Source organism: Panthera pardus, unplaced genomic scaffold (assembly GCF_024362965.1).
Source record: "Panthera pardus isolate Hobbes unplaced genomic scaffold, ASM2436296v1 HiC_scaffold_17, whole genome shotgun sequence".
In the NCBI taxonomy this organism is placed as follows: Eukaryota; Metazoa; Chordata; class Mammalia; order Carnivora; family Felidae; genus Panthera; species Panthera pardus.
Window position 1 is genome coordinate 148,891,467 of NW_026526732.1, and position 24,118 is coordinate 148,915,584.

Sequence of the window (24,118 nt, forward strand, 5' to 3'; positions counted from 1 at the left end):
AGAAGATACTATGTTGAGTACATAATTTTAAAAAATAACAATGTCAAGTAAGTCAAAGAAGACAAATACCATATTATTTCACTTATATGGAGATTCTAAAAAAACAGAACAAATGAATAAACAAACAAAAGCAGAATCAGGCCTATAAATACAGAGAACAAACTGATGGTTGCTAGAGAGAAGTGGGGCTGGGGGGTGAAAAAAATGAGTGAAAGGGGTATGGGAGATATAGTCTTCCAGTTATGAAATGAATAAGTCACAGAGATAAAAGGTACAGCACAGGGAATACAATCAATGTTTCTGTAATAGCATTGTATGCTGATACAATTTTAAAAATACAATTTAAAAAAAATACAATTTAAAAAAAAATTACAAACTTCTGTTACCAAACAATCCAGCAACCATGCTTCTTGGTATTTACCCAAAGAAGCTGAAAACCTATAACCACATGAAACCTACACACAGATGTTGACATCAACTTTATTCATAGTTGGTAAAAACTTGGAAGCACCAAAAGGTCCTTCAGTAGCTACATGGATAAATAAACTGTGGTACATCTGGAAAATGGAATGTTATTCAGTGCTAAAAAGAAAAGAGCTATCAAGTAATGAAAAGACACAGCAAAAACTTAAATGCATATTACCAGGTAAAAGAAGCCAATCTGAAAAAGCTACATACTATATGATTCCAATTACATGACATTCTGAAAAGGCAAAACTACTAGGACAATAAAAAGATCAGTGGTTGCCAGGTGGAGTAGAGGAATAAGGATGGATAAAGAGGCAGAGCACAGATTATTTTCAGGGCGGTAACAATACTCTGTATGATATTATAATGATGTATACATGTTACTATATATTTATGCAAACACACAGAATGTACAACACCAAGAGTAAACCATAATGCAAACTATAGAGTTTGAATGATCACTATGTGTCAATATAGGTTGATTAATTGTGACAAATGTACCACTCTAGTGGGAGACAATAATGGGCAGGCTGTGCAATTGCATGTGGGCAGGGGGCATATGGGAAATCTCTATACCATCCTCTTAATATTGCTGTTAACCTAAAAGTGTTCTTAAAAAGTAATCGCTTTTAAAAAATTATCAGAGCAGATTTAAAACACTGACCCAACTCAACCCCCAAAAAAATGAATAATCCAATTAAAAAATGGACAGAAGACATAGACATTTTTCCAAAGACATACAGATGGCCAACAGACACATGAAAAGATGGTCAACATCACTCATCATCAGGGGAATGCAAATCAAAATCACAATGAGGTATCACCTCACACCTGTCAGAATGGCTATAATCAACAACACAAGAAACAATAGACATTGGCAAAGATGTGGAGAAAGGGGAACCCTCTTGCACTGTTGGTGGGAATGCAAACTGGTGCAGCCACTCTGGAAAACTGTATGTTAAAGTTAAAAATTAACTTTAAATTAAAAACAGTTAAAAACAGAACTACCCTACAATCCAGCAATCACACTACTGGGTATTTATTCAAAGGATACAGAGACACTAATTCAAGTGGATATATGCACCTCTATGTTTATAGCAACACTATAATTATGGAAACAGCCCAAGTAACCATCAATTGATGAATGAATGGATAAAGAAGATATGTATGTTTACACACACACACACACACACACACACACACACACACACACACACTGGAATATTACTCAACCATAAAAAAGAATGAAATCTTGCTATTTGCAAGGACATGGATGCAGCTAGTGTATTATGCTAAATGAAATAAGTCACAGAAAGACAAATACCATACGATTTCACTGATATGCAGAATTTAAGAAACAAAACAAATGAGCAAAGGGACAAAAAAAAGAGACAGAGGCAAACCAAAAAACAGATTATTTTTAAAAAATATTTACTTATGTTTAAGAGAGCGCATGCAGGGCAGGGGCAGAGAGAGAGAGAGGGACAGAAGATCCAAAGGAAGCTCTGCACTGACAGGCTAACAGCTAATGAGCCCAACGTGGGGCTGGAACTCACAAACCGTGAGATCATGACCTGAGCTGAAGTCAGATGCTCAACCGACTGAGGTACCCAGGTGCCCCCAAAATACATTCTTAACTATAGAGAACAAACCAATGCTTACCAGAGGAGAAGTGGGTGGGGGCACTGGTTATATAGGTAATGGAGATTAAGGAGGGCACTTGGGGATTAACGCACTTACATTACATTAAAACTTCTAAAAATAAGTAAAATAAATAAAATTTTAAAATTTAATAAAATAAATCAAAATTTAAAAATGACCCAGCTATATGCTATCTGTAAGAAACTCCAAATTTTACAATAAAGAGAAAATGACAGAAAATGTATACAATGGAAGCATTAATTTTTTTAAAAGCAGGAGTAGCTATATTAATATCACATAAAGTAGACCTCAGAGTAAAAATTTACCAGAAACAAGAAGGGATATTACATAATGATTTTAAAAAATCCAACAAGAAGACCTAGAAATCCCAAATGTGTATGCACAAAACAAGACAGCTTCAAAATATATGGAAGAAAAAACTGATAGAACTGAAAAGAGAAAGAGAAAAAACTCAGTTATAGCTGGGAAATTCAATACCCCATTCTCAGCAATTGATAAAACTACTATATAGAACATGAAAGAAGTGAGAGGATCAGCCATGTGGATATCTGAGTGGAGAATAATTTAGGCAGAGAGGACAAGGAGTAAACCAGTCTGGAGTAGGAATGTTTTTAGACTATTTGAGGGATAGCAAGAAAGCAAGGGTGGCTGGTACAGAATAAAATAATACAATGAAGATAAGCTATTAGTGAGTTATAGGGAACAGATCTTCCAGTATTTTCTTCGGAGAGGTGCTGTAATGGCTTTGACTGTGAATCAAGAAAGATGGAAAGTTATAAGTGAATCATAATCAGAGGGGTGACATGAATCTTAAAAGGATCCCTGTGGCTGCTATATTGGGACTCACTGGAAGGCAAGGGTGAAATCAAAGCAATCAGAGAGATGAAAGTAACTTGGATCACAATGAGAGTCATAAAGGTAGTGAGTAGTAGCAGGTTCTTACATCATACTGAGGGATCTGCTGTCCTACAAAAGCACTGTATCCTGCTAGGAGTCTTGAATGGTACTTAGAACAAAGAATTAGGGAAATGGGAATACAGAACTGTGTTTCTAATCCAAAAACACTACCATTAATATACCTTCTTGTTTCAACTTTCAGAAATGCCTTAAGTACCTCGTAGTAAGTTCCTAATCTATTTCTAATACTTTAGTTTCTTTTAGGGCAGAGATGGGCAAACTTTTCTGTAGAGGGACAGATAATAAATATTTTAAGCCTTGCAAGCCATAAAGTTTCTGTCATAACTACTCAACTCTGCTGCCATAGCACATAAGTAGTCATAGATAATATGTAAAAGAAAAAACATGGATGTGTCACAATAGAACATTATTTGTAGACAATGAAACTTGGATTTCATATAATTTTCTCATGTCACAAATTACCACTCTTATTTTTGCAACCATTTAAAAATGTAGATCCATCCTTAACCCATAAGACATACAAAAACAGGTAGCAAGCTGGATTGTTCCATGGGTTATACCTTGGCAACCCCAGATCCTTGAGTTTAAATACATACTTTTATCCCTGATAAACATAATCTTGGGGTTTCTGTTTCTCACAATGTTATGCTTTTTTTTAAATTACTTTGTGCTTTCTAATATTAGATGTAACCAAGTAACATGAACATAAGAGATACACACACATATCAGTACCTGGCAAAAAAGTACCTTAACGATTTCATAAATAGTGTCACCATTCATCATCTAAGCAAGACCATTAGTGCCTCCCCTATTTTATAAATTTTAATTGTGCAACTCTAGACAAAATTGCTAATGATTAATTAAAAGTAAAGGCAATTTGGGGCACCTGGGTGACTCAGTAGGTTAAGTGTCTGACTCTTGATTTTGGCTCAGGGCATGATATCATGGTTTGTGAGTACAAGCCCCGTGTAGGGTTCTGCACCATCAGTGTGAAGCTTGCTTGGGATTCTCTTTCCCTCTCTCTCTGCCCCTCCCCTGTTCATTCTTGCTCTCTCCCTCTCTCAAAAGAAATAAACTTAAAAAAAAAGTAAAGGCAATTAAAGTAGCTAATCACAGTGACATCTGCATCAGGTCAGTTATTCCTTTTTCCCTTCCCCTTAGATTTACAACTAATTAGACATCCACAATGAACCTGAACTTCCTCTGGACAGTGTAACAATATCCAGGAGTTTCTACCCATCTGTACCTCCAAAAGTGGGCAGATAGGACCTCAGTGGGGACAGCGGATCCAAAAGAGTACATGAGCCTGCCCCACCATCACTCCCCACACTCAAGAATAAGGGAACCAGGAGAATACAAAACTGGGCAGATACCCACAGCCAATAGAGAATTTTTTGAGGTCAATTTTACCTCACCAGGGAATCTAGCACACCATCATAGTGGGATAGAGACAAGGCATGGGAAATGGAGGAAATCACCAAACTGGCCCCACTCCCTAGGGTGTCTGCAAGGCACTGGGCTTTCAATAGTATCAGAAGCAACTTCTGCACAGGAGATGGAAAGCAAAAGTAGTGACTGACCATCTGGCTACTCCAGTTGTGTGGGCTGCACCTAGAGGAAGGACCTCTATGACTGGGGAAATATCACAGGGCACTTGAAAGAATGCATTTCCTGCTCTCTGCTTTTAGATTTAAGCAGGAGGTCTGCCCATGGACGGCTGGTAGTGTCTTGCCTCACTAAGGATCCCCCTACTGGGCTAGCAGCAGGCACCCTCCAAAGTATCTATCCCTGTCCATTCCCACCCACCCACCTTCCCCATGAGGCCCCAGGTGCTAATCACAGCTCCTCCCACTCTGTTGACAGTTCTTTGTATGTGCTGCCAAGTGCAGCCCTGAGGAGAAACACCACCTTCTGGAATACAAAAGAAAGATTTTCTAATTGCCTGACCCCTGAATTGCAAGAAACAAAGTTACCATAAATTCTTAACTAAAGAAGGTGTCTGCTACTTCAAATGTGAACACAAAAACACATATTGTCAAATACCATGAAAAATCAAGGAAATAGGTATCATTTTAAAAAATGATAATTCTCTAGCAAACAAACTGTAAGGCATGGAATATTGTGTTTTAGCTGATAAAAGAATTCAAAATAGCTGCTTTGATGAAATTCAATGAGTTACAAGAAAACTCAGAAAGGCAATTCACTAATTCATAAATAAAATTATTGAAGAGAATGAATTCTTTACCTAAGGAATTGAAATTATTTTTAAAAAACAAATTCTGAAGCTGAAGAATTCATAAGTGAAATGAAGATGCAACAGAGCTTAAGTAACAGAGCAGACCAGATGGAAGAAGGAATAGATGACTTGGAGAACAGGAATAGCGAAATATTTTAGTTACAAGAAAATAAAGGAGAAGAGAAGGAGAAGGAAATACAGAGTTTATTTAAAGAAATATTAACTGAGAACTTCCAAACCTTGAGAAGGAACTGGACATACAAGTCCACAAAGCTAACAGAACACCTATTACCTCAAAGCAAAAAGACCTCCAAGACACATGACAGTGGAACTGTCAAAATCAATGATAAAAAAAAGAATCTTAAAGTCAGGCAGAGAGTGGAAAAAAAGTAACCCCCATTAGGCTATCAGCAGATTTCTTGGCAGAAACTCTATAGGCCAGGATAGAATGAAATGATCTATTCAAAATATTGAAAGTTAAAAATTGCCAGCCAAGAATATTTTACCTGGCAAAGTTATTTTTCAGACATGATGGCGAAATAAAGGCTCTTCCAGAAAAACAAAAGCTGAAGGACTTCCCAGCACTAGATCTGCCTTGCAAGAAATACTGAAAGGAGTCCTTCATCTGAAGTGAAAAGACACTAAATAGCAACATAAAAACATATGAAAGTACACAACACCCTGGGAAAGGTGAGAAATAAACAGAATTAAAAGATGGTAATGCTATATTAGAATGGTGTGTTAAGCACTTAACTATAATGTAAAGGCTAAAGGAAAAATGTATTAAAAATAACTAAGCTACTTCAATTTGTTAATGAATTTGTTAGTAGAAAGACCTAAATTATGACATCAAAAATATAACAGAACAGAATAAAGCCTTTATAGGCAAATGAAAATAAGTTGTCATTAGTATAAAGTGGATTATTGTATCTATGAGATGCTTTATGTAAGCCTCATGGCAACCACAAAGCAAAAGTCTAGAGATTTACAAAAAATAAAAAAGAAGAGATTGAGCATGTCACCACTGTAAATCACCAATTTACAAAAGTAGGCAGAAACAGGTGGAAAAAAACAATGGAGATACAAAAACAAAAACAAAAAAACAAACAAAAAACAATAAGATGGCAGTAAGTCCTTACATGTCAATAATCGCTCTAAATGTAAATGGATCAAATTCACCAATCAAAAGGCATAGAGTGGCTAAATAGATACAAAAACTAAACCCAACCATATGTTGTCCACAGGAGACTCGTTTCTGCTCTAAAGACACACATAGGCTCAAATTGAAGAGTTGGAAAGAGATATTCCATGCAAATGGTAACCAAAAGAAAATGGAAATAGCTATGTTTATATCACACAAAAGAGACTTTAAGCCCAAAACAGTAACAAAGACAAATAAAGTCATTATATAATGACAAAGGGGTCAATACATCAAGAAAATATAACAATCTTAAATATATACACTGCCAACACTGAAGTGCCTAAATATATTAAGCAAATACTAGCAGATCTGAAGGGAAAAATAGACAACAATACCACAAAAGTAGGGTATTTCAATACCCCACTGTCAGCAATGGATAGATCATGCAAAAAGAAATCAACAAGAAAACACTGAAATTGAACCCTACTTTAGATTAAACAGATTTAGAAAAAATATATCGAATATTCTATCCAACAAAAGCAGAATACACAGTCTTCACAACTGCTCATGGAACATTCTCACAAAATAAATCTTGGCAAATTTTGGAAGACTGAAATAATAACCAACAATGTTTTTTGATATAAATGGTATGAAACCAGAAATCAACAATAAAAGGAAAGCTGTAAAATCTACAACTCTGGAAACTAAATTCACTTCTGAACTACCAACAGGTTGAAGAAGAAGTCAAAGGGGAAATTTAAAAAATTATCTGAAAACATGTCAAAACTTATGGGATATGGCAAAAGCAGTTCTGAGAAAAAAATTATAGAATAAATGCATATATTAAGAAATTAGAAAGACCTCAAATAAACAAACTAACTTTATACCACAAAAAAACTAGAAAAAGAACTAATTAAGCCCAAACTTAGCAGAAGGAAGAAAATAATAAAGATCAGAGTGGAAATAAATGAAATAGAGAACAGAAAAACATACCACCAACAAAACTAAGAGATGGTTTTTTGAAAAGGTTAAAAAAATTGACAAACCAGGGGCACCTAAGTGGCTCATTCAGTTAAGCATCTGACTTTAGCTCAGGTCATGATCTCACCATGCATGAGTTCAAGCCCTGCATCAGGCTCTGTGCTGATAGCTCAGAGCCTGGAGCCCACTTCAGATTCTGTGTCTCCCTCCCTCTCTGCCCCTTCCCCACTCACACTGTCTTTCTCTCTGAAAAATAAATAAACATTAAAAAAATTGACAAACCTTTAGCTAGATTAAGAAAAAAGAAAACAAAAAAATAAAACTAAAAATTAAACAGGAGACATTACAATGAATACTATTGAAATATATAGGATCATAAGAGACTACAATGAACAATTATATGCCAACAAATTATATAATCTGAAAAAAAATGAAAAAAAATCCTAGAAGCATGGAAAGAAATACAAAGAAAAAAAAATCTGAACAGACTAATGACAAGTACAGAGACTGAATCAGGCATCAAAAACCTCACAACACAGAAAACCACGACCAGATGGTTTGTTTCACCAGTAAATTCTACCAAATATTTAAAGAATCAATGCCAATCCCTCACAAACTCTTCCCAAAATTTGAAGAGGAAGGAACACTTTGGACCATTCTCTGAGACCAGCATTACCCTCATAACAAAGCCAGGTAACACTACTACAAGAAAAGATCATCAATATCTCTAATAAATATACATGCAAAAATTCTAAACAAAATATTAGCAAATTGAATTTAAGAACACACTAAAATGATTATATACCATGACGAAGTGAGATTTTACGTGGAATGCATGTCTGATTCCATACACATAAATCAATAAATTTAATACATCACTTTCATAGAAAGATAAAAATCACATGATCATCTCAATACATGCAGAAAAAGCACTTGACAAAACACAACTTCCTTTCATGATAAAAACACTGCACAAATTGGATTTACAAAGAATATACCTCAACATAATGAAGGCTACATATGACAAATCCACAGCTAAGATTATACTGAACAGTGAAAAACTTGAAGCTTTTCCTCTAAGATCAGAAACAAGACAATGATGCCTACTCTCACCATTCTCATTCAATAATAGTACTAGAAGCTGTGGCTAGATCAATTAGGCCAAAGAAATAAAGGCATCCAAACTGCAAAGGAACAAGTAATACTGTCACCATTTGCAGATGATATGATTTAATATATAGAAAATCCCAAAGACTAAAGCCAAAAACTGTTGGAACTAATCAACCATTTCAGTAAAGCTGCAGGATATGAAATCAGCATGCATTATTTCTACACACAAATAATGAAATATCTAAAAGTAATAAAAAAAAAAACTATCCCATTCACAACACATCAAAAACAATAAAATACCTAGGAATAAATTTAACCAAGGAAGTGAAAACTACAGGATTTAGCTGAAAGAAATCCAAACAGATACAAATGAAAAAATATCCTATGTTCATGGACTGGAAGAATTAATACTGTTAAAATGCTCATACTACCCAAAGCCATATATCGATTCAATGTAAGACCCACTTAAATACAAACAGCATTTAAGAAATAGACAAAACAGTCCTAAAATTTGTTTGGAACCACAGAAAAACCTGAATAGCCAAAGCAATCTGGGGGGAAGGTAGAGGGGGAGTGGAGGTATCACACTTCCTTAATTTAAACTATACTATAAATAGTAATAGTAATAAAAACTGTACATGAATGTAGACACATAACCAACAGAACAGAGAGTCCAGAATTAAACCCCCACATATAAAGTCAACTAATACTCAAGGAGCCAAAAACAATAGAAAAAGAATAGTCTCTTTAACAATGGTGCTGGGAAAACAAGATAAATACATGCAGAACAACAATAATAGTAGGAGATTTTAACACCCCACTTACATCCAAGGACAGATTATCTAACCAGAAAATCAACAAGGAAACAATGGCTTTGAATGACACACTGGACCAGATAGATTTAACAAATACATTCATGGCATGCCTGAGTGGCTCAGTCGGTTAAGTGTCCGACTGAGGCTCAGGTCATGATCTCACGGTTCGTGAGTTCGAGCCCCATGTCAGGCTCTGGGCTGACAGCTCAGAGCCTGGAGCCCACTTCAGATTCCATGTCAACCACAAGAAAAATCTGGAAAGACCACATATAGCTGGAGGCCAAATAATATGCTACTACACAATGAATGGGTCCACCAGAAAATAAAAGAAAATTTTAGAAGTACATGGAAACAAATGAAAGTGAAAACACAATGGTCCAAAACCTGTGGGATCTGGCAAAAGTGGTTACAAGAAGGAAGTTACTTCAAGAAACAAGAAAAATCTCAAATAAACAAAGTAAACTTACATCTAAAGGAGCAAGAAAAAAACAACGAACAAAACCCCAAAGCAGCAGAAGGAAGGAAATTATAAAGATTACAACAGAAATAAATGACATAGAAACTAAAAAAAAAAAAAAAAAAATAGATCAATGAAACCAGGAGCTGGTTCTTTGAAAATAAAATCAGTAAGATTGATAAACCTCTGGCCATACTTATCAACAAAGAAAGAGAAAGGACTCAAATAAATAAAATCACAAAGAAGAGAGGAGAAAGAACCAACACCACAGAAATATAATCACAAGAGAATATTAAGAAAAACTATATGCCAAACTATATGCCAACAATTGGACAAACTAGAAGAAATGGATATAAATACCTAGAAACATATAACCTACCAAAACTGAAAGAAGAAATAGAATATCTGAGCAGACTAATATCCAGCAACAAAAATGAATCAGCAATTAAAAAAAAAAAAATAACAACAAACGAAAGCCCAGGGTCAGATGGCTTCACAGGCAAATGCTACTAAACATTTAAAGAAGATATATATTCTTCTCAAAATATTCCAAAAAAACAGAAAAGGAAGGAAATTCCAAATTCATTCAAATTCAAATTCATTCCAAATTCATTCAATGAGGCCAGCATTACCAAAACCAGTTAAGGACACCATGAAAAAAAGAGAACTACAGACCAATATTTCTGATAAGCATAGATGCAAAATTCCTCAACAAAATACTAGCAAACCAAATCCAAATCCATTAATAAAATCACTCACCATGACCAAGTGGGATTTATTCCTGGGCTGCAAGGGTGGTCCAATATTTGCAAATAAATCAGTGTGATACATCACATCAATAAGAGAAAGCATAAGAACCATATGACCATTTCAATAGACACAGAAAAAGCATTTGACAAAGTAAATGCTTTTCACGATAAAACAAACCTCAACAAAGTAAGTTTAGAGGAAATATACCTCAACATAATAAAGGGCATATATGAAAAACCCACAGCTAACATCATCCTCAATGGGGAAAAACTGAGAGCTTTTCCCCTAAGGTCAGGAACAAAATAAGGATGTCCACTCTCACTACTTTCATTCAACACACTACTGGAAGTCCTAGCCACAGCAATCAGACAATACAAAGAAATAAAAGACATCCAAATTGATAAGGAAGAAGTAACACTTTCACTATTTTCAGATGACATGATACGATATATAGAAAACCCTAAATATTCCACTAAAAAAAAACTACTAGAACTGAAAAATGAATTCAGTAACATCACAGGATACAAGATCAATGCACAGAAATGTGTTGCATTTCTCTAGACTGGGATAATGAAGAAGCAGAAAGAGAAATTAAGAGGGCAATCCCATTTACAATTGCACCCAAAATAATAAGATACCTAGGCAAACATCTAACCAAAGAGGTGAAAGACCTCTATTCTGAAAACAATAAAACACTGATGAAAGAAATTGAAGATAAAACAAATGGAAAGACATTCCATGCTCATGAATTAGAAGAGTAAACACTGTTAAACTATCTATACTTCTCAAAGCAATCTACACATTTAATGCAATCTCCATCAAAATACCAACAGCATTTTTCACAGGGCTAGAATAAACAGTGCTAAAAACTGTACAGAACCACAAAAGACACTGAATAGCCAAAGAAATCTTGAAGAACCAAAGCTGGAGGCTTCGTTTCACAAATTCTGGACTTCAAGTTATATTACAAAGTTGTAGTCATCAAAATAGTATGGTACTGGCACAAAAACAGAAACATAGATCAACAGAACAGAACAGAAAACCCAGAAATAAACCCACAATTATCATCTTCGACAAAAGCAGAAAAGACCATCCAATGGAAAAAAAGACCGTCTCTTCAACAGAGAGTGTTGGGAAAAACTGGACAGCTACATGCGAAAGAATGAACCTGGACCACATTCTTACACCACACACAAAATAAATTCAAACTGGATCGAATTCCTAAATGTGAAACCCGAAACCATACAAATCCTAGAAGAGAACACAGGCAGTAACTTCTTTGACATCAGCTGTAGCAACATTTTTCTAGATACATCTTCTGAGTCAAGGGAACCAAAGTAAATATAAACTATTGTAACGAAATCAAAATAAAAAGCTGCTACACAGCAAAGGAAACAAGCAACAAAACTAAAAGGCAACCTACAGAATGGGAGACAATATTTACAAATGATATATCTAATAAAGGGTTAGTGTCAAAAACATATAAAGAACTTATAAAATTCAAGGATCAAAAAACAAATACTCCAATTAAAAATGGGCAGAAGACATGAATAGACATTTTTTCCAAAGAAGACATCCAGATGGTCAACATATACGTGAAGAGATTTTCATCATCACTCATCATCAGGGAAATGCAAATCAAAACTACAATGAGATATCACCTCTCACCTGTCAGAATGGCTAAAATCAACAACACAAGAAACAAAAGATGTTAGTGAGGATGTGGAGAAAAAGGAGCACTCATGCACTGTTAGTGGAAAGGCAAACTGGTACAGCCACTGTGGAAAACAATATGGAGGTTACTCAGAAAGTTAAAAATAGAACTACTCTATGATCCAGCAATCTTGCTACTGGGTATTTATCTAAAGAATACAAAAATACTAATTCAACTGGATATATGCACCCCTATGTGTATAGCAGCATTATTTACAATAGCCCAATTATGGAAGTAACCCAAGTGTCCATCAATTGATGAATGGGTAAAAGAAGAAGTGAGACTAGAAAGATAGATGATAGACAGAGATAGAGATACCTAGATAAAGACAAAGTGATAACATTCCAATATATATATATATATATATATATTGGAATGTTATTCAAATATATATATATATATATATATACATATATTGGAATGTTATTCAACCATAAAAAGAATGAAATATTGCCATTTGCAATAATACGGATGGAGCTGGAGAGTACAATCTTAAGCAGAATAAGTCAGTCAGAGAAAGCTAAATACCATATGATTTCACTTATATGTGGAATTTAAGAAACAAAAGTGCAAAAGGGAAAAAAGAAAAGAGAGACAAACCAAGAAACAGACTTCATTACAGAGAACAAACTGATGCTTACCAGAGGGGAGGTTGGTGGGAAGATAGATTAACAGGCGATGGGGATTAAGGAATGCATTTGTCAGGATGAGTATCTGGTAATGTATGGAATTGCTGAATCACTATATTGTACACCTGGAATTAACATAACACTGTATATTAAGTAACTTGATTAAAAGTAAAAACTAAAAAAAAACATAAAGAACAATTAAATTAAGCCCCTGTCTTACACCACTCACAAAAATTAACTTGAAATGGACCACTGATTTTAACACAGACCCTGATACCATATAGCTCCTAGAAAAAACTGTAGGGAAGAAGCTCCTCAGTGCTGGTCTTGGCATTGATTTTTCTAGACATGACACCAGAAGCACAAACAACAAAAACAAAAACCAACAAGTTGCACTACATCAAACCTAAAGGTTTCCACACATCAACCGAAAAAATTTTAAAAAGGAAAAGACCACCCATGGAATGGGAAAAACTTTTTGCAAACCATATATTAGATAATGCGTTAATATCTAAAATATATAAAGAACTCTTACAACTCCATAACAAAGAAGAATCTGATTGCAAAAGTGGCAGAGGAACTAAATAGAAATTTTTCCAAAGACATCCAAGTGGCCAACAGACACATGAAAGAATGGTCAGCAACACTAATCATCAAGAGAAATGCAATCAAAACCATAATGAGATATCAAGTCACACCTGCCAGAATGGCTCTCATCAAGAACACAAGAGGTTAAGTTTTGGCAAGGATACAGAGAAAAGGGAACCGTTGTATACTGTTAGCAGAAATGTAAATTGGCTCAACTGCTATGGAAAACAACATGAAGGTTCATCAAAAAGTTGGCACATATTCTAGGTATATATCCAAAGGAAATGATAACAAGATATCAATAAATACATATACTCTCATATTTACTGCATCATTATTCACAGTAGCCAAGATATGGAAACAATCTAACTGCCCACACCAATGGATGAATGGATAAAGAACATGTGAGATACACACACACACATACACACACACACACACACACACACACACACACACACACACACTGCAATAGTATTTGACCATGAGAAAGGACATCTTTCCATTTGCAGCATCATAGACAGACCTTGGGCATATTATGCTGAATGAATAAGTCTGACAGAAGACAAGCACTGTATGGTATCATTTATATGTGGAATCTAACATAGCCAACCTTAGAAAGTAAAATTGCAGTTACCAGGGAATTGCCGGGGAGGGGGGCAAGGACGGGGTTGGACAGGTGTTGTTCAAAGGTACAAACTTGCAACACATAGTAAATAAGCCCTAGAAATCTAATGTATATTATAGTGAACATAGACAATAATATTGTATGATAATCATCAAGCTTGCTAAGAGACCACATCTTAATGATTCTAACCACAAGAAAGGATCATTATGTAATGTGATAGAGGTTCTAATTATTGCTATAATGGCAGTTATATTACTATATACAAATCCATCAAATTTACATGTTATACACTTTAAATTTGTACAATGTTATATGCCAAACATATTTTAATAAAAAATTTTTAAATAAAATAGCTAATCACAAGATCTTTCTAAAACTACAATAGGCTAAAAGAAGGGGGAGGGAAGATGGAGTTTCCCTATTAATTAAAAGGAACTTCATTGTTTACGACACAGATTCCATCCAGTGCAGAAGCTTGGGGGTTGGTGAAGAAGGAAAAGCCCAATATCTACTGATATTTTTTTCTTTGTCTCTTTCAGTGGACAGTTCTGGAAAAATCAGTAAGTTTGGGTCATTTCTTTGCTTTACCTATTTCTGTGTCCAGAACCTTTGAGTTTTTGTTACTCAATTGTTTTGTATTTCAAGTTCTTTTACCTTAGAAGAGTCAATATTTTAAATAAGTGATTTTCTCATACTTTGATTTCCCCTTTTCTATCTCCCTTTTGGAACAAAATACAATGGTCTTGTATTATATCTTGGTTATTTACTACCAAAGATTATTAGGAGCATATACTCCCAGCTAGTTTACCACAAGGCATCTGTTTTCTTTGTGGTATCATCTGGCAATGGATAATTTTTACTAAAAAAAGAAATTCACCTAAAATTGACATATAAAGAATAAATGTCAGGACAAGATGGTGATTTTGATAAATAACCAACAATACACATTTATTTTCAAACTGATCTAAAAGAGAGTGGGTTAAAAAATGATTTGTGACAGAACAATGAAAGTAGGAAGTGCAATCATTTGAATTTTGATAAAATAGATATTCCCTACCTAAGTATTCAATGAATACTCTGTGAAGTAGGATGTGGAGCCTTTGCACTCCTGAGGGTGAAACAGAGGGATATTTTACAATGCCTGGAGGTCCTGCTTCTGCATTCACCTATATAGGGTATTCTTGGAAGTAGGGTTTTCCTTGAGTTAGAAAATTCACACTGATTGATTAATCTTCTGTGTTTTATTTTTTAGCACTAACTCCTATGGGTAAGTTCTTTATTCTCAACTGTGAAATTTTACATTGTTTATAGGTATTTTCTGGACTTGCTGTTTCTACTCCCAAAATAGAGACTTGTGTTTCTAAGGTTATTTTAAATGTTCCCATCCTCGAGAATCTTCCAATATTTTAAATTACTACTTTTAGAGATACTGCTGCAGAGGAGATGAAGTTCATAGAAAAGGATGCCATAATCTCTGGCCATCTTCTAGGCTCTGAAAAACAATCTCCTTTCTGACTCCCAGCAAAATATAATGAAAGAAAGATTGGTTCCTAAATTCTGTTGAGTTCTTTGCTGGTAATTGAGAACTCTTTTTTAGTTATAAGTGAAGGCTCACTGAATCATACTAATAGAAAAAGTAGTTAAGAACAAAACTTTATTTTTTCTTGGCTTCTAAGTAGCTTTACTTTTGAGGAATAGTAGGCATTGAGCACCTACTATATACTGTATACTCTGCTAGGCATTTTCAAAAACAGTATCTCATTTTTACCATAGCCTGCCTGGTAGCTATTGTTATTCCCCACTTTACAGATCAGTAAATTGGCTCAGACACTTGACCAAGATTAAGGAGTTGGTAAGAAGCAGTGTCAGGATCTAAACCTAGGACTTCCCATCTCCAAAGTACATACTCTTCCCACACCAACACATTGCCTTCTTTACTGAACCACAAATGCCTTTTTGGTGATTAGTCCTGAAACCATATCTATAAATAAAATGTTTGTTAATATAAAGGTACTTCCACTAGTGAAGCTATATAATTAAATGTACACAGAAGAACCATTTTAAAAATAAAAGACATCCCATTTAAATCAATGTTGGGCTTTTAACTGTCTTCTAAATTCAGATTTCTTATTAGGATTGTGTAATGCCTCAGCTCTTCAAGACAATCATATGAAACAGAATAATAATTCTTAAAACTCTGTAAATATACAATCATAAGAAGCAAGTAAAACTTAAATTTAGTAAGATACAGTTCAAGAATCTCAAACACTGTAAATACCGACAAACACAAAATATGCCTTTATATTCAGTCTTTCTTCTTTTTCAGTTCACACTAGAAGGAGAGTGGGTTTGTGAGTGGCAGTGGGGAGTTGGAGGAGGTGAAGTTAAAAGGGACAATTGTTTTCTTTGGATTTATAGTACAAGAAACAATATGCATTCAAGCAATCATGACATATCTACATTCTTCATATGCCCTCCCCACATGGGGAAGGTGATAAGTGTATGTTTTCCTTATAAAACGAAAGAGGGCTTTTGAGAAGGGATCATAGGCCAAGTCCCTCCCTGGAGGTGAATTCATTTTTAATGAATATGCTTTTTTTTTTAATTGCCAGAACAAAAATCAGTTCAATCTTTTAAAATGCTTTCTTGTAAAAGATATATTCTTGTTGACAATATTTCAAACATATTCTTCTCAATTGATATTTTTAGCAAAAAGTGATTAAGGTTTAATTCATTGTTCAAAAAAGATTTAAGACAGAACAGTGCATCAAATTCACCACCCTCTCAAGTTAAGTCTCTTTATTTCTCACCTCCACAATCAGCTAATTAAGTATATGATTTTTTTTTTAATGCTAATTCATGGCCTGAGATCTATAATGAGTCATCTCCTTAATGCTGAACAGATCTTTATGGTCTAGACAGCTCCCTGATAGCCAGTGGATTAAGAACCTAATAGGATTAGTTTTGTTGTTTCCTTTGTGATACAGAAGCTTTTGATCTTGAGTTTAAATAAAAATAATAATAAACATTAAGAAAATAAAAATTAAAAAATTTAATGTTTATTTATTTTTGAGAGAGAGAAAGACAGAGTGTGAGTGGGGGAGGGGCAGAGACAGAGGGAGACACACAATCTGATGCAGGCTCCAGGCTCTGAGCTGTCAGCACGGAGCCCGACACGGGGCTTGAACCCACAAACCGTGAGATCATGACCTGAGCTGAAGTTGGATGCTTAACCGACTGAGCCATCCAGGCGCCCCTAAAATAAAAGTTTTTTAAAAGAACCCAATAGGATTAGTTTCCTAATAAAGGCCATAGTCTAGTTGCTGCATTATTTTAAGTATTGCATAATTAGAATTATTACTATGATCGCTAATTCATCTTTCAGCTTTAACAAAAATTAATCCAGTTTAAAATCTTTAAGCAGCCTGAATACAATACAATGACCGCCAAGGTCTTGATTAAATCTTTCCCTTAAAATTAGAATTTTGCTGTACAGGTTACTATCTGCAGTAAACGGACTTTGAGCCAGGACTTACAAATATTTATACTATGGAGATTATGAGATCCAAAGGGAAAAAAAGATGTATGCACTATCTAAAAATTTAAAAGAAGGGAGAGAAGAACTTAGAATTTGGTGGACTAATGATTTGTGGCTTACTTCTGCAATGCTATTAAGTTCAAGATGGAAAATATACAGCAAAAACACTAAACCAAGGATATGACGATACTATTAGAAATGACTAGAAGTACTTTTCAGTTTAGTGGGAAAAAGAATAAAATTCTTTAAAATTCTGTAAAATTAGGAAAAGTGTAGCTAGAATAGACATTGATTGTTTCATCAAACCCCAGAATATTTACCTTTGATTAACAAAATCCATACAATTTAGGAGATAAAGTTTGCTTAAAATGAGTCCTGCAGTAGTAATATACACAGTACGAAACGTGAAACAAATACTCCCAAGAGATGGTATAAAACTAAAAATATTCCCATATTTGAAAAAACCCAGCTTGTTTAGGAGTACATTCCACAGAATTTGTCAGGTTGGAAGCATCAGTGGAAACACATACTCTTCTCCACACCACACACCACACACCACACCCCCCGCTTCAAAAATAAGTAGCCACTGGTGGTACTGTCAGGTATCAGAATATTGTGAACTCTTTCTCAGTACAAAAATGCTTAGGATATATTACCACTGATTTTCATTAGTAAATTGGAAATGAGTTTGTCTAGAATAAAATGTCGGTACTCATAGCTTATTAAATAAGCACTAGGGAGGAAAAAATACACAGAAGGTTCAGAAAGCATTATTGCAAGATTCTTACTGTTTTTATTTTGGTGCCAGTTGAAAATATCAAACAGAAAGCACTAAACTGCAGCATCCCGTCGGATTTATAGTTACCTTATTACCTAACGTAGGAATGTCTCACTTTTTACAACTTGTTATTCAGTTGTGTGTGGATCAGTATTTCAGACGTCAAACCCTAAACATACCAAAAGGCTGTCTCTGTAAAAAAAAAAAAAAAAAAAAAAAGAGTCAACTTTTAAGTAAGAAATCTTCCGGTGATGCAATTTACCATTCCCCTAAAGTATTTGGTTGGAACTAAGAATGCCTTATCTTGATAGATCAGAGAGAGTTTTTGCCTGTATTATCTCATTTGGTAGTAGTAATAGCCAATACTTACTGCACTACTCACCATGTTCCATGCACTGTACTGAGTGCTTTACTTAGATAATATTATTTAATCCTCATAACACTTCGGTGAAGTAGCTACTACTATTGCTCCCATTTTGCAGATAAGAAAGTAAAGTTTGCCCAAGTTAGTTAGGTATGAAGCCAGGATTTGAAGCAGTCTGTCTGTAAAAGCCATGCTCCTTAAACATTTGTCTAGAATCTTTAAATTACTCTACAAAGTGGGCAGAGCAGTAAGTCTTTAGGGAGTAACTGATTACATTAGGGAGTAGCCCAAATAAACCCAGCTGGCAAGAATACTAAACCCAAGTGTTCTGATTCAGCTTTTAAATTCAGTATCCTTTCTACTGCATTAAATATTTAAATAGGTTTTCTTAAGGCAAGGCATCCCATTGCTTCACAGCAAGAGCCCACAGAATTCTTCTTAGTAGCATAGATAATTTTTTTTCTTAATCCGGGGAACCAAATCACTAAAAAAAAGAAGAAAAAGAAAAAGCAGAAGCTAACAAATTCAAGTTTATTAGATCTCACAGAAATTGAGAAACAGCAGAGCTAACTGACCTATACTTGGAAAAAGGGACCAGAAACTCGTGAGTTTGCAGGTATCATAAGAAGCAGTCTAAAGTATCGGTTAAGACTGAACTCTGGAGTCTGACTCTTCAGGCTCAAATCCCAGATCCACCACTTACTAATTCTATGACCATATTCACATTCATTTAAGCTTTTTGTACCTCAAGTTTCTTCATCTGTAAAATGGGGATAATAAAATGCCCTATATGGTTGTTGTGAGGATTAAATGAGTTAATAGTTCATATAAAATGCTCAGAACACTGAGTGCCTGATGTACGGTGAGCACCCAATAATTATCAGCTAGTACTATTATTACTTTTGAATAATGAGATATCCTTATAGTCAATATGCAGTGCATATTTAGAGTTTTTTTTCTATTTTAAGAAACAATTATTGCTTATTTCCAAACTTTTTTCTACAAATAAATTCCATTTCTTTTCAGAATACATTCTCCTCTAGCTATTAAGCATTAATCATTAGCCATAATATACTGAACAAATGCCAGCCAGTTCATTTATAGTACATTTTAGCTCTTCTTTGATTAATATTCCAGTTTATTGAAGAGAGTCTGGAATATTACCAATACTTACACAATTTTAAGTGCAGAGTTCCACCATTTTCTACTTCCAGGAAATCTCAAGTTATCTCCGGTTTGTCATCTTTAAGACAAAAAATAAAGAAACGAATATCAGGGGGAAAGTAGGAATAAAGAGAAAGTACCTGATATCTGAAATGTGCACTTTTGTTGTGTGCTCAGTTATATTTCCAGGTTACACGGATGCACAAGTTGCAAAAAAATCAGATTTCAAGGCCCAGATTCTAAAAAATGAAGGCACTACAAAGACTGAGAACAGCCAAGAAGAAAACAAGAAAACATTAAAGAAGAAAATCTTATTTACAGATTCTGATGAATCCTTGACCTTAAGGCACAAAACAGAGTCAAAAAGCAAAGCAAAAGGCATTGAGTTGGAGGACGGTGAGATAGGTATGGAGGTTGAGAAAAAGGAAAGTGACACCATGATGCTGGGAGAAGAAGACCAAATAAAGGGGCGTGACATAGGAATACCAATAGGAGAGGAAGCCCAAGTAAAGAGAAGTGAATCCAGAATACCACAAGAACAGGAAGCCCAAGTAAAGATGAATGACACTGGGACACCACAGGGACAGGGGTTTCAAATAAAGCAGAGTGAGTTAAGAACACAAGAAGGACAGGGGTCTCAAGTAGAGAATAGTGAGTCCAAAATACCACAAGAGCAGGAGTCTCAAGTAGAGAAGAGTGAGTCTGAAATACCACAAACACAGGGCTCCCAAATAGAGAAGAGTGACACCAGAATACCACAAAGACAGGAGTCCCAAGTAAAGAAGAGTGAGTCTAGAATGCCACAAGCACAAGGGTCCCAAGTAAAAAAAGAGAGTTCTGAGAACAAAGGAAAGCAGGACAAAGACAAGGGAGATGCAAGGAAGAAGAAAGATACAGGAGAAAATGATACTATGAAGAAAAGTGATGAAGGAAAGCCCAAAGTTAAAGGAAAGAAAGAATTAGAAGTCAAGGGTAAAAAAACAGAAGGTTCAGTAAGGGGCAAAGTCAACTGATTATTATGATTCCCATCCTCCAAATACAAGTCATAACCCAGTTATTGCCTAAATGGATCATAATTACAGAATCCCTTTAATTTATACATCCACAGAGTGTCTACTGTAGTTCTTTCACCATTTTTAGTCCTCTCAGCCACAAATCTCAGCTTCCAATTGTTTGTTTTCTAAGTTGATAATTATGACTTAATCAAGAAAGACTGGATACTTTCTGAAATAAACATTTTGACTAAAGAAATGTATAATTTTCTTTGACAACTATTACATTAATTCAGCCTAACCAATCAACCAACCAGGGCTTCTCATAAAACACTTTTTTTTATTTTTTAAAAAAAATTTTTTATTAACATTTATTTATTTTTGAGACAGAGAGAGACAGAGCATGAACAGGGGAGGGGCAGAGAGAGAGAGAGACACAGAATGTGAAACGGGCTCCAGGCTCTGAGCTGTCAGCACAGAGCCTGACGCGGGGCTCGAACTCACGGACTGTGAGATCATGACCTGAGCCGAAGTCGAACGCCCAACCGACTGAGCCACGCAGGCGCCCCAAAACATTTTGATTAAAGAAATGTATAATCTCCTTTGACAACTACTACATTAACTTAGTGATAGACTAACCAATCAATGCTCCTGATGGTAGGCTGAATGTTCACGAGCACTCTTCCAGCAGTAATGGGTACATAAAAATATAAGTCAAGCTCCTTTGCAATCAAGTAGGGTTTAACACATACAGTGATACAATATATGTATACATCACAATTTTTTAAAAGTAAAATCTGAGTGTCGAAATGTAGTTTAGATGGATAGTATAATACAAGTTAGCAACCTGTTGGAATGAGAAGATTAAGGGGATAACAGCTTCATGAGAAAGGAATGGTGGTAGATAGGTCTCAAAAGATGGATAAGATGTTGCTACACTGAGTGAGGTAGGAAGAGTACAAAAAAAGGCAAAGGGATTCAAAACTGCCACACCACACTCTAGGAGAAGTAGGCAATTATGTGACATAGGCTCATGAGAAGCATTCTAGAGTACTATTTTGAAAAGGAGGGTTAGAGAAGATACTGAAGAATATGAAAAACAAACCAGGAATTTATATTTTACTCATCAGGCAACTGGAAGGCTTCTGGGGTATTTGGGAAGTACAGTTAGGTGAATAAGGTTGCATTACCAATGTGTTAATCTCGTGATTGCACAAAATACACTGAAGAGGAGCAATGCCATAGGTAGCAAATCTAGTAAAGAGGTGTTTGGAGTAATAAGTGATGGAAACAGAATAAATAGAAGGGGTAGATATGAACTGTTTTTCAAAGAAGAAATCATTACCTCATGATGACTAACCAAATATGAGCAAGGAAAAGAAATAAAAACAATCGATGACTCCCTAACTCTTGAAACTGGACGAGAGAAAATCAATAACTAGGACCTAGTGTGTGGCACAGGGAGGGAAAAACAAATTGCTGAGTTTAAGGGAACAAACTAACACTTGTCATTTGATAGGGGGTCTGAAGTCAATCCAGTAGAGAGAATGTGAAGCCACAGAGTAAATGAGTTCCCCAAAAAAGAAAGTACAAAGCTAGCAAAAGCACAGGTCCAAGAACTGGGCCTGTTAGATATAATAGGTTGAAGAAAAAAATTAAGGTATGGGAAGATGTAAGGAATACCTGTAGAACAAATGTTCTGATAATTAAAGAAGATGAGAATTTAGAGAAAGGGTGTTTAAAGGATAGCCAAGATTTCAAGGAGAGAAAGGACAGAAAAAGACCACTGTGGCTGCTATCTGGAGGTGACTGATGAACTTCCAAAGAGAGGCAACCAGGGGAAGGAATGGAAGAAGGCAGAAAATAGAAACACAAGCAAGTAGCTGCAGGATATGCCTTTCAATAAAACCAATTTTAGTCTGCTTTTTAAGTATTGTTTTTAGGAATTTCATCTTTATAGTACTCTATTCTGTGCTAGTTGGCCCATAGTCTGAATATTACATTGAGTTCTGTCAGAGGATGTGGATCAAGTACAGGGCCTTCAGAAGAGAAGGGCTATGATGCAAAGGGATTCAAATCCTTTCAAGTGAGCAGTTTTACCTAGTGCAGAAAACACAGAAGAACACAATGAGAATTATCTTCATATACTAGATTATGATTATAGATTAGATTAGAATTTTTGTATGGCTCCCAAGAAAATAAGGAAATAAGAATAGAAGAAATAAGAAATTAAGGAAATAAGAAAATAAGGAAAATAAGAGTAGAAGGATCCAAGTAACAAATCTGTATCTCAGTATAAGGGCAAGTGGGATCCCTAAAAGTGCTGGAGGGAGAGCTTAAGATTGCAATAATCACTGGGTGGAAATGCTGCAGAGGAGATTTTTAGGAATCAGCTGGGTAGTTGGAGCAGGTAATCTTTATGGTTCCTTTAAAATATAAGCCCATAATTCAAAGTATAAAATTCTTTTGGACTAACTAGATGTCTTCCAATGAACCTTTCACACTAATCTAATATGCTAGGATTCTTTAGAGGTTTCCTCCTCTCTCTCTCTCTCTCTCTCTCTCTCTCTCACACACACACACACACACACACACACACAAAGAGAAATCAGACTTTAGTCCCTGCTGCCCAAAGTATAAAACATTTCATAAATATACCTAACCACAAGCTAAAGAAAGCAGTTCCATAACTTCTAGCACAATCCAAACCACTACACGGATCTCTACTGTGTGCCCAGAGTCCTGCCACAGGTCTAGAAGCCTAAGTCAATTTTAGAAGTCACAAAACCCTGAGGCCTTTGATGAACCACATAGATTTAGCAAAACTGAACTGAAAAAAATAGGAGGGGAGAGACGGGAGGACAAATATGAACATGAGATTTTTATATTGTAAATTACTTCTATGTCTCTGGAATATACACATTACAGATTTTATCAGTATTAGTTGACATATCTCTTACATATATTATGCTGTTACCAGGGGAAAATGTGACCAGAAGGCTTTTCATATAGTTAAAAATATTTAGGTTTTCATGATCCTATATAATTTTCTACAGCTCTCTCTGGTCCATCTGGCAGCAAGCCATTAGGTTTTAGAGCTATAACAAAAGCAGCTTTTCTCAGATTTCCGCTAAAAAGCACAGATCCTATCAAGGCAACTACTGAAAAGCAGTAAGACTTTAGCA

The 24,118-nt window shown here is 35.2% G+C and overlaps 1 protein-coding gene across 1 annotated transcript in view; it reads left to right on the forward strand.

The window, feature by feature from the left end:
- TSBP1 (testis expressed basic protein 1) overlaps window positions 1-21,188 on the forward strand; it is an 85,094-nt gene extending 63,906 nt beyond the window's left edge. The window contains exon 20 of the mRNA XM_053905342.1: window positions 19,992-21,188. Coding sequence (XP_053761317.1) covers window positions 19,992-20,954 — 963 coding nt within the window. The 3' untranslated portion in view covers window positions 20,955-21,188. The remainder of the gene's footprint in view (window positions 1-19,991) is intronic.
- The last annotated feature ends 2,930 nt before the right edge of the window (window positions 21,189-24,118 follow it).